The 14462-nt window shown below is 45.0% G+C and overlaps 1 protein-coding gene across 1 annotated transcript; it reads left to right on the top strand.

Annotated features, from left to right (window-relative positions):
• Nucleotides 1-1504: 1504 nt before the first annotated feature.
• MTERF4 (mitochondrial transcription termination factor 4) lies at nucleotides 1505-13852 on the top strand. The gene is made up of 4 exons (XM_077349023.1): nucleotides 1505-1650; nucleotides 3992-4409; nucleotides 11293-11477; nucleotides 13347-13852. Exons 1-4 carry the CDS (start codon nucleotides 1615-1617, stop codon nucleotides 13689-13691), a joined length of 984 nt encoding a protein of 327 aa, XP_077205138.1. The 5' UTR covers nucleotides 1505-1614; the 3' UTR covers nucleotides 13692-13852.
• The last annotated feature ends 610 nt before the right edge of the window (nucleotides 13853-14462 follow it).

Raw genomic sequence — 14462 nt, 5'->3', positions numbered from 1 at the left:
CCTCTCATTTAAGAAAGAAACAAAGCTTGTGTTTCTTTGGTTAGTCTTTCAGTACTAATTTTAGCTAAGTCACAGACAGATCAACAGAGTATGCTGTTCAGGTCTTTGCCACAATGGAAGTCACTGCCAGGAGGCAACTACTTATGTGGATACAGACAAATAATGCTTTGTCAACATGATGACAGACCTTGAAAATGAGCAGTCATGGAAGTAACTTTTCTGATATTGTGACACAGGAAGGATGAACACCCAAGTTCCATCTTGGTGTTCCCCTACCCTCCACATGCAGCCAGTCACAGTTCTCAGAGCTCTCTCAGCCCCTCCTACCTCACAAGGACCGTTTATGCACTGGAGGTTTCATGCCAGGCTGCAGGCTAGAGTTTTAGTTGTGGCAGGTGCCCCCACCTCTTCCTGCACCCACTCCTTTCTGTATTACAAATAATCAGTGACATCTAGGATCAAACATTCTATAAAATTATAAAGTGTTTTTTCATTGCAGATGTTGCTCTCCATGATCTGAAAAATATAAATAATAACCCTTTCTTCCCTTCTGAGGGAGAGAGGAGACTTAAAGCCTAAGACTTTCACTGAGTTGTGTATGTCTAAAGCAAAAGAACGGCCTTTCTTAACTTTAACTATTGAGAAACCCCTGAAATATTCTTCAGGCTTTGAGAAACTCCAGAACTGGCACAATTGTACAGGATACAGTTGGGAAGAATTGCTACATACACACCTACTCAGGGCCCCTCCCCACCCCCTCCAGGCCCATAATTGGCCATTTTGGTTATATCACTCAAATGTTTAAAAAATTATATACATATATATACATACATACATACATACATACATACATACATACATACATATATATATATATACACATATATATACATATATATATATACAGATATACACACACACACACACACACATATTTTTACAAATTAACTCCCAGGGCTGTAAAGAAACCGCAGGATTTCCCAAAACCCTGGTTGAAAAAGTATGCAACAGAACAATCCTATGGCACCATCAAAATTTAATTCTGGGTGCAAGTTTTCCTGTACATGCACAGTGCATCAGTAGCCAGAACCTCTTTAGATGATGCACCACCCTCATCTGGCAGCTAGACAAGTCGGAGAGCAATCCTAAATGAGTCTACTCATTGGCAGATCCCATTTTATGCAAAGTAATAACAGCAGCTCCTGTATTCTTAGTCCCCAGTACTGTTCGTTGTATTTCCATTAAGGAACAATCCCTTGCTTCATGGCACAAAACCGAATAGCCGGCTACGTGGTAAACCTCAACGCGGGTGGCAAGGGCGGCCGTGACAGCTTCTCTGCATGCGCGTTAAGCATTTCAGTGGGAGCCTGTGAGCGTACGATGTCAAGCAAATAATAGTAATAGCATTAATAATAACAACAATAAACACACAACCAGGAATCCCTACGTCACCAACCACCACCTCACAATCCCCACAATGAAGCCGCGTTCCGGAAGGCGTCCTCGGGGCCACTCGAGGACGTTCCTTCCGGCTTCCGTTTCCGGGGAGGGGGAGTGTGCGCAGTGCGCAGGCGCCGTCCTCTCCGGGCGGCTGGAGACAGGGGGTGCCGCGGCATGTGCGCTTTGCAGTTGGGGCGGCTCTGTGGGCAGGTAGGCTCTTCCCCGCTGAGCTCCCCCTGCCAGGCCCGGGGGGGGGGGGAGGAAGCCGCCTGGGCGGTCTCGCTGCTCCTCTGCCGAAGCGGCTGCTGGCCAGAGCTCGAACGGGCGCCCGGGATTGCGCGGCTTCTTAAAGCGCCGTTTCAGCCGGGCCTCTCCGGGTCCTTTCGCCCCCTTTCTAGCCCTGCAGTGCTCAGACCAGCGGAGCAAGGCCCGGCGATATCCCCCTCAGGGCGTGGGCGCAGCTCAGGGTTGCAGCCCACCGTGCCTTAAAGGTGCTCTAGGACTCCGAGTTTATTGTGCTTGGCCAGTCAGTCGCTGCCTGTGAGGAGGAGCCTGGCGTGGCTGGAAGGGAGGAGCACAACAGCGCCCACCTTGACCCTTCGGGCCAGCCAGGCACTTCCTTTGTTTCAGCTGCCTCTGCAACCGAAGGTTGCCAAACCCAGGTAGAGTTCTTCTGGAATGACAGCTGCTTTCCAGACTAGGGATCCGTTACCTTGGAGAAAAAGATGGCCTTGGAGGATGGATCTTGTGGCGGCACAGCCTCCTCTCTGTGCTCTGCCCTCAAACCTCCAGGAATGCCCAAGCTACAGTCAGAGTCTGGACCTTTTCCAAAGTTTTGGCCTTCTAGTAGGCTTACAGTTAAGAAGCACCACAGAGATTTTGAGCAGGTGGTATGAGATAATACTGCCTGGGACAAAAACACTGCTTTGAAACGGACTTTTTTGTGCTGCTAGACAAATAGGAGTCTGGTAGCACTTTAAGGACTAACAAAAACATATTCCAACATAAGTTTTCATGATTCAGAACTTGTGCTTTCAGATGTGTTGATTGTACATTCAAGGGGGGAGAGAGAGATACTTACTATTAAGAGAAAATGTGGGAGTGAGGTGATGTCAGAGTGTCCAGATAGCCAAAAATAATTAAATCCATTCAAAGTTGCTGGGGATCCCGCCCAATTGCAGATAGATGGGAGAGACATAACATTAGATCTAATCAAGGAATGGGCAGCATGATGTGTGAAACAGAAGCAGGACTAATAAACTTAAGGGTTAGTAATTCTAAGCTTTATTGACACCTGTAGTTAGTGATGAAACCCAAGTATAGGATTTGCTATTGGACCTCTGATCATGCAGCCACTGTTCTAGACAAACTAAGATATCAGTCTGTCCTTTATGTAAATTGTTTTCAGAATAATAACAAAAATGTAATGTGACACAGAAACGTTGGTTTCAGGAGTAATCTTATGATATCAGATAGTATAAAGAAGACATGGGACCAATTGTGTATATTATTCTGATTTATACCATTATTTAATGCATTATTATACTTCAGCAAAATAGCTCTTATAGCCAGTTTAATGTAGTGGTTAACAGTGGCAACATTAATCTGGTGAGCCAGGTTTGATTCCCCACTCCTGCAGCTGGGTGACCTTGGGCTAGTCACAGTCCTGTTCTCATATAGCAGTTTCTCTCAGACCTCTCTCAGCCTCACCCAGCTTATGGGATATCTGTTGTGGGGAGAGCAAGGGAAGGCAATTTTAAGCCACTTTGAGACTCCTCCAAGTAGTGAAAATTGTAGTATAAAAATTTTAACATAACTTGTTTTAATCATATTACCAAGGTAATCAGTATCACTATTTGCATGGTATAAAGCACAATGGTATCCTAATTTGGTTGACATCTTAATAGTGCAAACAGGAAATGGTTAACTGGCCCAGCCATGTCATCAATTTGTCTTAAAATGAATAGTAAAATGCTTCTGTGGGACAGGGAGATGGATTCACAGTGTAATGCTCTATAGCAGTGATCCCCAACCTTTTTATCACTGGGGACCGGTAAACGCTTGACAATTTTACTGAGGCCGGGGGGGGGGGAGGTAGTCTTTTGCCGAGGGACATCGCTGCCGCTGCCTGAGCCCCTGCTCCACTTGCTTTCCCACTGGCGCCCCTAACTTCCTGCCGCCTGCTGGGGGGGCGCTGCCAGCAGCAGCGGCGCAGTGCCATGCCGAGGGGAAGCCCCAGCCATGGCAGCCGCTGGAGAGCACCAAGGGTGAGCCGGCGGCAGAGTGGCAGGGCAGCCCCCGAGGCAACAGCCAGAGAGGAGAATGAGGAGGAGCTGCGGCCCAGTACCGACTGATCCACAAACCATTACCGGTCTTCGAACCGGGAGTTGGGGACCACTGCTCTACAGAGTTATACCCATCTAAGTCCACTTAGTTTTACTGTTTGTATGATTGCAGTTATTTTGTGATGCCTTTTTATCTGGTAAAGCTTATGTCTAAGCTCTTTGTTAAAGCAGTAATTACTAATAAATATTGTTGTCTATCTCTATAGGTCTTAAAGAGACACAATTTTGCTTCCCTTGCCTGTATCCAGTTGTTTTCTTTGAATTCATCTCCTCTTGGCTTTCATTTGTCTCTTCAGTACCTGGGGAGCAGGTTGATTGGTACCAGTTCTGACCAAAGTGAAAAGAGCTCGTGCCTTGCTAACTGCAACCCCAGCCACATTGGGAAAGTGGTTGATTCATTCTTGGACATGGGGTTCAATCATGCTCAAATAAAAGAGTTGCTCAGTGTACAGCCCAGGCTGTCTTCTCAGACTGGGTTGGCTGTAGTTTCAGAACTCCTACTCCTAGGTTTAAGCAATGATTCCCTATTGAAAGTTCTACAAAAGAGTCCTGAGCTACTGAGAATATCACCAAAGCACCTAAAGGAACGTACAGATCTCCTGAGGAAATTCAACTTTAAGGAAGGTATTGAAAAATACTAAAGTGCTGACCTTATCTATGAACATGTCTTATGTTCTTGGAGCCACATTGTGATTTTGGGGAGCTAATTTTCTTGGACTCCAGCCACTTCCATTCTTTTCTGTGGGTATTGTTTGAAATAAGCCTGGTGCTCAGGAGAAGGTGAAAATAAAGTTATACACAAGATGAAAAGAAGCATTGATTCTGCAGGTTTGATAAAAATATATCTATATAAAACATTTTTGAAGGTACAACAGTACATAGATGTAGGTGGCTTTTCAAAGGGAAGTTAGACCCAACTTTAATGATGTAGCCTGTAACCTTTTAGAATGCCCATTGGCACTTACCGTGAAGGGTACTTCTCCCTGGGTTCTAGGACTCCATCCTTGATGGGTGGTTCTCACCGCTGGTGCTAGGGAGGCAGGCCTTAAATTTACTTCCTCTTCCTGTCTCCCTGGTAGAACCGCCCTCATCTTCAGTTGTGATCCTTCCAAAGCTCAGAGAAACAATACTCCAAACTACCGTAACCATAACTCTCTGTAATAATTTTTCTTTTCTTTCTTTTTTTTTTTATAATAAGAACATGAAATAGTGGAAGAGGAAGCAGAAAAAACAGTTCCGAACAACTAAATTCCAATATTCCCCCTTTTCCTGTCCCATAATGACTATAACAGGACTAAATTTCAGACGACGCCCAGGGAGGGCTGGATGGAGTCCTAGAACCCAGGGAGAAGTACCCTTCACGGTAAGTGCCAATGGGCATTCTCCCCTGGTTCTAGGACTCCATCCTTGATGGGATATGCAAGAGCTTATTTTGTCCCGGGCGGGATTGTGTCGTCTGAATCTAAGCCTTGTAAAAGAACACTTCTGCCAAAGGCAGCCTCCGCTGCACTGTAATCACTAAGCTTATATGGCTAAATTCTTGTCCTCAGTTTTTAAACTTAAACTGTCCGATGCATCTTGACTATCTTTGTATAGCCTCCTAATCTGCTTTATGCCAATAAACGTATTGTATTGTATTGAATACTAAGCTTATAGTGCCTAATAAAGGTGGAAATTGAAGACCAGGTAGCCGCCTTGCAGATCTGTTCTACAGAGGCAGAATTTATCATGGCAGCATCTGTTGCGGCCCCCCTAACTGAATGCGCTGTAATGCCAGAGGGCACAGGCCTACCCAATGAACTGTATGTTTCAGCAATACAATCCCTGAGACACTTTCCAATAGCCACAGTAGACATCCTTTCCCCTTTATTAGGCGGAGAAATGCTTATGAACATTGACTCTGATCTCCTAAATGGCTCCGTACGCCTTGAGGGCCCTTCGTACATCTAATCTATGCCACAAAACTTCTTTAGGATGTTTAGGGTCAGGAAAGAATGTAGGCAAATTGATTTCCCGCATCCTGTGGAATCTAGATTCCACCTTGGGCCTAAATATAGGATCTGTCCACAAAACCACCTTATCTTTGTAGAACACCCAAAGATCTTTCCTAATGGATAAAGCTCCTAATTCTGAAATTCGTCTAGCAGACGTTACTGCAACTAAGAAAATAACCTTGAGTCGCAAATGTCTCGATGAAATATCCTGTAAAGGTTCAAAAGGTTGTCTCAGCAACGCTGATAGTACCACACTCAGGCTCCAAGTTGGGAAATGATGCACGGCTGGGGGAGAAACTACCGTGGCTCCCCTCAGAAACCTAGTAACGTGAGGATGCTTGGCTAAGGGAAACCCTTGAACCTTCGGAATAACTGTCGCCAAGGCTGCCACCTGTCTACGTAATGTGGATGGTTTCAAACCCTTATCCAATCCTTGTAAAAATGCCAAGATGACCCATAACCCAGTCTTTAAAGGGTCCTGTTTTTTTTTTTTTTGTTTTTTTTTTGTCTGCACCACCTGACAAATACCTTCCAAGAATAATTATATATCCTAACAGTAGAAGGTTTTCTGGCCGCCAGTATGGTGCTAGTCACCTTTTCACTAAGGCTGCATTTTAGCAGAGCTGACCGTTCAGTCTCCGCGCGGTCAGCTGTAGCCAGCCTGGCTCGTAATGCCAAACTGGCCCCTGTGTCAAGAGATCTGGTATTACCGGTAATGACAGGTGTTTCCCCACCGCTAGACGCAGGATTGTTGCGAACCATGGTCTGCGTGGCCAATAAGGAGCCACCAGGATTACCTGTGCCCCTTGCTGTCTGACCCTTCTGAGTACCTTGGGAATGATTGGGACCGGAGGAAATGCATATAACAGACCCTGCGGCCATTAAGCCGTCAGAGCATCTATCTGTTCTGCTCTGGGTTGAACAAACCTGGTGAAAAACCGAGGTAAGAGCACATTCTCCTGACTGGCAAATAGATCTACCACTGGATTGCCAAAGTGATCCACAATCATTTTGAATACACCCCAATTCAAGGACCATTCTGCTTCGGAAATCTCCTGTCTACTGAGCCAGTCGGCCTGTACATTCAGGATCCCTTTGATATGTTCTGCTCTCAGGGACAGAAGAGTCTTCTCTGCCCATTGTAAAATCAGTGATGCTTCCTTGTGAAGTGAGGGAGATTTTGTCCCCCCTTGCTTGTTTAAATAAGCCTTGGCTGCAACATTGTCCGTTCTTACCAGGACATGCTTTTGCTGTAATTTGATTTGGAAGTGTACCAAGGCAAGTCAAATTGCTCTGATTTCCAATAGGTTTATTGGAAACTCCCTCTCTTGTGCTGACCATTTCCCTAGAACATGCCTAGTCTCCAGAGTGGCTCCCCACCCTGACAGACTGGCATCTGTGAATAGGACTAATTCTTGTTCACGAAAAAGCGTCCCTGACCAAGATTCACCGGCTTCAGCCACCACAAGAGGCTGCTCCTTACGGCAGGAGTTAACCTGATTCTGATGGTTGACTTGGCTGTTATTTTCTCCTGAAATGGCCTTAGAAGGGACTGTAAAGGACGCAGGTGGAAATGCCCCCATTGTAATGCTTCCGTGTTTCTACCAGAACTCCCATGAGTTTTGCCAGTGTCATAAGTGAAGTTGATTTTTCTCGTATCACAGCCCCCACCAGATCTCTGGTCTTTTTGATCTTTTTGTTTGGCAAAACCAATTTCCCTTTTTATTTTATTTTATTTTTTCGTGTTCAACAAAACTCCCAGATACTCCAAAGCACTGGGTAGGAACCATGGAACTCTCTTCCAGATTGACTAGAAATCCGAATTCCTTCAGAGTGGTAATCACTCTCTCTGCGTGTGATGTTGATTCCTGAGCTGATGACGCTCAGATCAAGAGGTCGTCCGAAAATGATGTATTAACACGCCTGACTGGCGTAATGCCACAAATGGAATTGGACGCCAATCCCCGTTTGATTTTGGCACTATAAACAGAATTTTCTCTGTTCCTCTGCAGGAACTATTTCTATTGCTCTTATGTTTAGTAGATGTTGGACTGCTTTTAGCAGAGCATCTCTCTTGAGCCGATTTGCGCTTAATGGGGACAACAGACACCTGTTGGGGTGAATTGCAAAAAAAAAAATTCTATTTTGTAACCAACCTGAACTATCTCTGCAGCCCATTAGACGGACTGCTCTTCAACCATCTGTAAGGGAACAATGATAAACGACCCCCTACCGGAATCTCCCCGTCTTCTAGGGAGACTTTATTCTGGGAGAAGTCCCTGTCCGGCTTCTCCTGTCTGTTGAAGCCTTGTCTGCTATATCGGGAGTAACGTCCCCTACGAAGGGAATATCGACTATTCCCCCAGGATCCTCTCCTGTTCTCCCGAAATCTTGGTAGGGTGTTCTGTGATCTGAAAGAAAAGTCTTGAAACTTTCTATCATTACCACGTCTAACAAACTTTGGCATCATTTGCTTTTTATCTCGGGTTTCGATCAAAATTCTATTCAATGCATCCCCGAACAATTTATCTCCCTGAAAGGGGTAGGCAATAACAATGGATTTGGAATGATTGTCTGCAGGCCAGGCCCTCAGCCAAAGACCACGCCTAGCAGCTGCCAAGGACGCAAGTCCCCTGGCTGCAAAAATAACTGCATCCAAAGTATTATCTGCTAAATAACAAACTGCCTTTAACAGTCGTGATACACCTTCAGTAGACTTCTTGTCTGCTTCAGGAATTAATCTTACCAGCTTTCCAGTCCAGACTATCGAAACCCTAGCCGTTATGGAAGCTGTGGACGAGGCTCTAATGGCCATAGCTACAGCCTCATGTGCCTTTTTGAGAGAAAAATCTGCCTTTTTATCCATCTGGTCTCTAAGGTGACCCTCACCATTCTGAGAAACCAGACCCTGTGACTGCAAGGCCGGGACTGGTGCATCGACCAGAAATGTCTGTAAAACTCTTCCACATAGTCTGATAGTTTGTACTTTTTTTTTTTTTAAATAAATGCCGGAAATTGCTTGTTAGCCATAGGTTTTTTGCCATTCTGCCTTAATCTTTTTTTTTTTTTTCCAAAAAACTCAGGCATAGGAAACACCTTTTGTACGACCTCCACAGGAGGAAAAAATTCTTCCTTACCTTTCACTCTAGGCTTCATATCTTTTTCTGGCGGTGCCTCAGCTGCCTCTGGCTGAATAAGGGCTAAAGCCACAATACATTTCTGTAATAAATCTTGAAAATCCTCCTCTTTACAAAATCTCTGAGTTGACTCAGGGACCTGAATATTTTCCTCCATCGCCTGTGTCCCCTGTTCTTCATCCATCAAACACTCACCTTCTGGATCGCTCACAGACGATCCTGAGGACAGAGGTACATTATAGCATTGTTGCAGCCCCCCTCTCTTTCTGGCCGCCTTGGTGGGAATGGAATGAGGAACCTGCTCATAGTGAACAGAATGCAATGGGGAATAATATTGAACAGGAGGATCCAGCATCCTAGGCGGTAAAGGTACAGAAGACACATTTAAAGCAGACCTTTGCTGATAAAACGAATTCATTTCGTTTCTTAACATACACTTCATAAAATTGAACATTTCAGAGAACATGCCAGCAGGCAGCCCTTCACTCACATTTGTAGGTCTGTCTCCAGAAGAAGTGCCAGGCTGTGGGTGTCCCAGAGAGCCAACAGAGGTTTGGGATTCACCTTGTATTATAGAGCTCGTGCTGTCATTTTGGCATTCAGCCACTAGGGGGACTCCTTCCCCCACGTGCAACTCAGAGCTCGGCACATGGCTGCCCTCAAGGCCAAAGCTCCCTGCAGAGCTAATCATGACGCAGTCAGAATTGCCTCCGGAGCTTGTTTGTTTAGGCAGAACGCCTCTGCTAGCCCGTTCACACTTCTCTCCAAGCAGCCTTTTGGCTGTTTTGCAAATAGCCTTCCTAGGCTTATCGGGCTGCTGCTGGGCTGCCACGGTCAGTAAGGTTCCCGATGGAACGCAATCTGCCGGGCCCGTAGCTCCACCGGCAGCTCCATGCATGCCTGGGAGATCAGACTCCAACAAATAATCATCTTGAAAAACACTTGTTGCCATTCTGAACAGTAAGTAAATTTCCTATTAATCTAACTTTAAACTTTAAACTCTAACCTGGTAACATTAACTATGAACTGGGAGGGAAAGATACAGAGGAAAAGAAGTAGAAGGATTTTAGTATAGAAATTCCAACTAACAGTCTTAATCTAGCTTCTATAAAAAAAGGTGAAGAGCTAATGCTCACACAACTGCACTCCCTGCAGGCAGGAGAAAAACTGAAGATGAGGGCGGTTCTACCAGGGAGACAGGAAGAGGAAGTAAATTTAAGGCCTGCCTCCCTAGCACCAGCGGTGAGAACCACCCATCAAGGATGGAGTCCTAGAACCAGGGGAGAACAGATAATTTGACTTTGACATTCTGTTAGCCCCTCTGTTACCGGAAATGAAACCCAAAGAGAAAGATTTAGGTAATTTTAAAAATGAAATAAATTGCAGATTTCAAGGACTGCTGCCAGGTAAAATCTTTTATTGTATTGTTTTGGTCTTCCAAATCTGTTCTGTGCAAAGATGGACTGTGCAAAAATTAATGTTTACATTCAAAGCTGTTGTGTTTTTCCTCCATCTTATCATTTCTTTTAATTTTGCTGGCAAAAAGCTGCATCTGTATGATTGCCCTTAATATTAACACAGTTCCTGCATGGATTTTTGTGTATATGCATAAATGTATATGCACGCGGATGCAAAAAAACCATACAAACTGGGGGGGGGGATTTACTGCATGAAATGACAGTCTAAAGTGCCTACTCCTGTGTCATTTTTTTCACAAGGAAGTGCATTAATCAGTTGCTTGAAATGGGCAGTGTCTATAGGGACCTCTTTCAAATTTGGAAAATAAAATTTAGTCCAGGAATAAGTTTTCCAAGTTTTTGTGAGTCAAAGTTCAGTTTATCAGATCCAAATGAGAATGAAGATCTATAAACTTATATTCAGAAAGGCTAATTGGAGCTATGATGCTGAGGTGCAATGCAAAACATAATCAGTTTAATCAGAGCGAGGAGATACACAGAGGTGAGAAATGCAGAAAACTGGTACCTGTAATGAGATAAGAATACTGTGTCCCTATGCAGTCTGGGGGACATTGCCCTGAACTTGTTAATGAACTCTAGTTTAGCAGTTTCTTGTGGTTATAGCCCTTTAAAGCTTCTGTGTAGGAAAACTGCCCCCCCCCCATTTTTTTGTCTTTTAAAAGTGCTACTGTACTCGAACTGTGTTCAACTGCAGACTAACATAGCTACCCACATAGAACTATTAGGAACATAAGCTGCTAATTTGAAATAAAAAATTGTACACTGTTCATATGGGGTGTTTAGGTTTTAAATGGGCTTTTAAATCAGGGGCATTGCTTGAAGTAAAGATCACCTTGCACTAGGAATAAGCTGCTGGTATAGGCATGCTGTTTTACTGTTTCTCCCTTCATTTTGACAGGTAGTCTGGATTACCTTGTGATTCAGTGTCCAAGCATCTTCACCATGCCCAAAAGCAAAATTGAGGCCTTAAAGGATCTTCTCAGGGAAAAATGCCTGTTCACAGCTGAGGAAATGTCTAAAATTATAAGAACATGCCCAAATGTCCTGCTAGAAGACCTGGATGATCTGGAATACAAATTCCAAGTAAGTTTGGATCCGGGAGTATTGTTATCTTACATTGTGTTTTAAGATTGACTTCTTAAAGGTCCAGCTTCATGTACTACCTCTTCCCTGTATAGTCAGAGGGCATATTTTAGCCTGGCTGCAGAAACCTATGGATCCGGATGATTTTCTGAATGCCCTGTGGGACCCAGTGCCCCCTAGTGAGTCATTAGATGACCTGGTCAGCAACTGGCATAACCAGATGCTGGCAGCCATTGATGACATTGCTCCCCATCAGCCTCCCTACCCCCACATAAGAGAAAAAGGGAGCTGAGGTGTCTAGAGCGAGTTTGGAGGAAAACTCATAGCGAAGCTACAAGAACATCTTATAGGGCAGTGGTCCCCAACCTGCGGGCCGTGGCCCAGTGCCGGGCCGCGGCTCCCTCTCCCCGCCCCCCCCCCCGCAGTAAAAAACTTCCTAGGCCGCAAGCTTGCGGCCCGGGAAGCTTCTTACTGCGGGAGGGGGGAGAGGGAATCAGGGCCGGGCCGCGTGGCCCGCGGGTGCGGCCCGATGCGCGGGCATTGTCTGCGGGCGCGGCCTGATGCTCGGGCACGGCCTGCGGGCGTGGCCTGATGCGCGAGTGCGGCCCAATGCACGGGCATGGCCCGCGGGGGCGCAGCCTGCGGGCGCGGCCCGATGTCCTGCCGGTCCCCAGCCTCAGAAAGGTTGGGGACCACTGTTATAGGGGGCTTATGAGAGGTTTCAAAACGTGAGTTTTATGCTACTTCCATCAAGTCTGCAAGCTCATTCCTGGCACAATTATTTAGGGTAGAATCATAATCATAGAATAATAGAGTTGGAAAGGACCTCATGGGTCAACTAGTCCAACCCCCTGCACTATGCAGGACACTTACATCCCTATCGCTCCAAGTGAGGCCGAACCAGAGCAGAGTACATCACCTCCCGTGATCTGGACACGATATTCCGTTTGATACAGGCCAAAATCCCATTTGCCTTCTTAGCCACTCAGTCACATTGCTGACTCATGTTCAATGTATGGTCTACTAAGTCTCCTATCAGGAAAAAAAATTTCACAGTCAGAGTAGTTCAGCAGTGGAATAGGCTGCCTAAGGAGGTGGTGAGCTCCCCTCACTGGCAGTCTTCAAGCAAAGGTTGGATACACACTTTTCTTGGATGCTTTAGGATGCTTTGGGATGATCCTGCCTTGAGCAGGGGGTTGGACTAGATGGCCTGTATGGCCTCTTCCAACTCTATGATTCTATGATTCTATGTTGATAGATCTCACAGCAGCATTCAGTGGTAGATCTTGCTCACCGCCTTCCCAGTGCTGGGGGAAAGCCCTTCCTCCAGGGTTTCAGACAGAGGGTTGTAGGAGGAGAAAAGCAGTTGTGTTGCTTCCAATTAGTGCTCTTTAACCAGGCATTTGGCTGAGGCTCAGCGTTGCTCCTCTAACATCTACATAGACCCCCTGCCCAGCCCATACCTAGGGTTCTCACCCAAACTATTTGCCCCCATTTTGAGCCAGACCACACAGTAGAAGATCATGAAATATACGCCTGGCCTGGCCTGTTAGGGCATGATTTCGGGATGAAGCGATTAGGTGATAGGAAACATTGCAGTGTTTTAAACATGAAATCTTGTTCTTTTTAATGTTTTTTTTAATCTGTCTGTTTTTATCTACTGTTGTAAGTTGCCCTGAGACTACTTGGAAAACAACAGCACATATATTTTAAAAAAACATTAAAAATGTTCTTAAGTTAATTGAAATCTGTATGACTTGTTTTGCATTGGATTGTGGTCTCAGCACAAAATATTAACAATAGCTGTAATGAGAATGGATTCCTTCTGCTTAAAGGATTATGTATTCAAAGCCCTACCCTTTCCTTTAGTTTGCCTATTTCAGGATGGGAGTTAAACAAAGAGAAATAGTAAACTCTGGCTTCTTACAAACACCGCTGGCAAGGATCAAGGATCGAACCATCTTCTTAGAGCGCTTGGGACTCTATCAAACACCTGATAAGAAGAACCAGACCCAGATTGTGAACCCCAAACTGAAAGCCATAGTCAGAGCTTCTGAAACTCACTTTGTGACCAGAATAGCCTGCTCTACAATTGAGGAATATGAAATATTTAAGAAATTGCTGGCCCGTGAAGAACAGAAATTGAATGAGGATGGGACACTGGAAGCTGAACTTTCAGACAGAGAGAGTGATGAAGAATCAGATACAGAATGATTTGAAATAAAATGGACACAATGTATTTGTATCTCAAGTAATTTTTTCTGGGAATGGGAGTATATGATTTATGAAAGGAGTGGGAATCTGAAATTAATACCTGACTCTGGTCAATTTGTGGCTGTCTAAAAAATAATGAAACCCAGAGTTTTTGGCCTTTTCGCTTGTGTGTGCTTTGACTGATTCCCCACCTCACCCCTCCAAATCTACGCATGTAGGCCATCACAGTGTGAACTGAACGTGGGATCTCTCATTTGCTGTTTGAAAACTAGAACAAACATTTACTTTACAAAAGTCTATTGTAGTTTATAAGGGGGGAAAGTCTTGAAAGGCATGGTCATCTTTCTAACCCACCTCTTTCCCCAGATATTTGTGTCCTGAAGAAATAATTCCAGCTATGTTGTCATGGAGTAGTTTCAAATCTTTGTGTAAATGGTTGTTGCTATGGAGGATCTCTGTTCTGAATGGCCCAGGCTAGTCTGGACTTATCAAATCTCCGAGGCTAAGCAGGTATTTGGATGGGAGACCTCCGTGGAATACTAGGGTTGTGACATGGAGGTAGGCAACAGCAAACTCCTCTGAATGTCTTTGGCCTTGAAAACTCTTCACTGTCAGCTGCAAGCTGATGACACGCTTTTCTCCATTACCTGCATGCAAGACTTAGGAAGTGTGCCCTCATTTGTTCTTCTGAATGCCGCAGACCCTGTTTCTCCATTGTTAGAACCATAATATCTTTTCCATAGGGGCAGGGTGTGGTGTGTAGTTTTTTTG

This window comes from Paroedura picta, chromosome 8 (genome assembly GCF_049243985.1).
Source record: "Paroedura picta isolate Pp20150507F chromosome 8, Ppicta_v3.0, whole genome shotgun sequence".
Taxonomy (NCBI): Eukaryota; Metazoa; Chordata; class Lepidosauria; order Squamata; family Gekkonidae; genus Paroedura; species Paroedura picta.
Note: the sequence above shows the minus strand (reverse complement) of the source record. Positions and strands in the feature narration are given on the sequence as shown.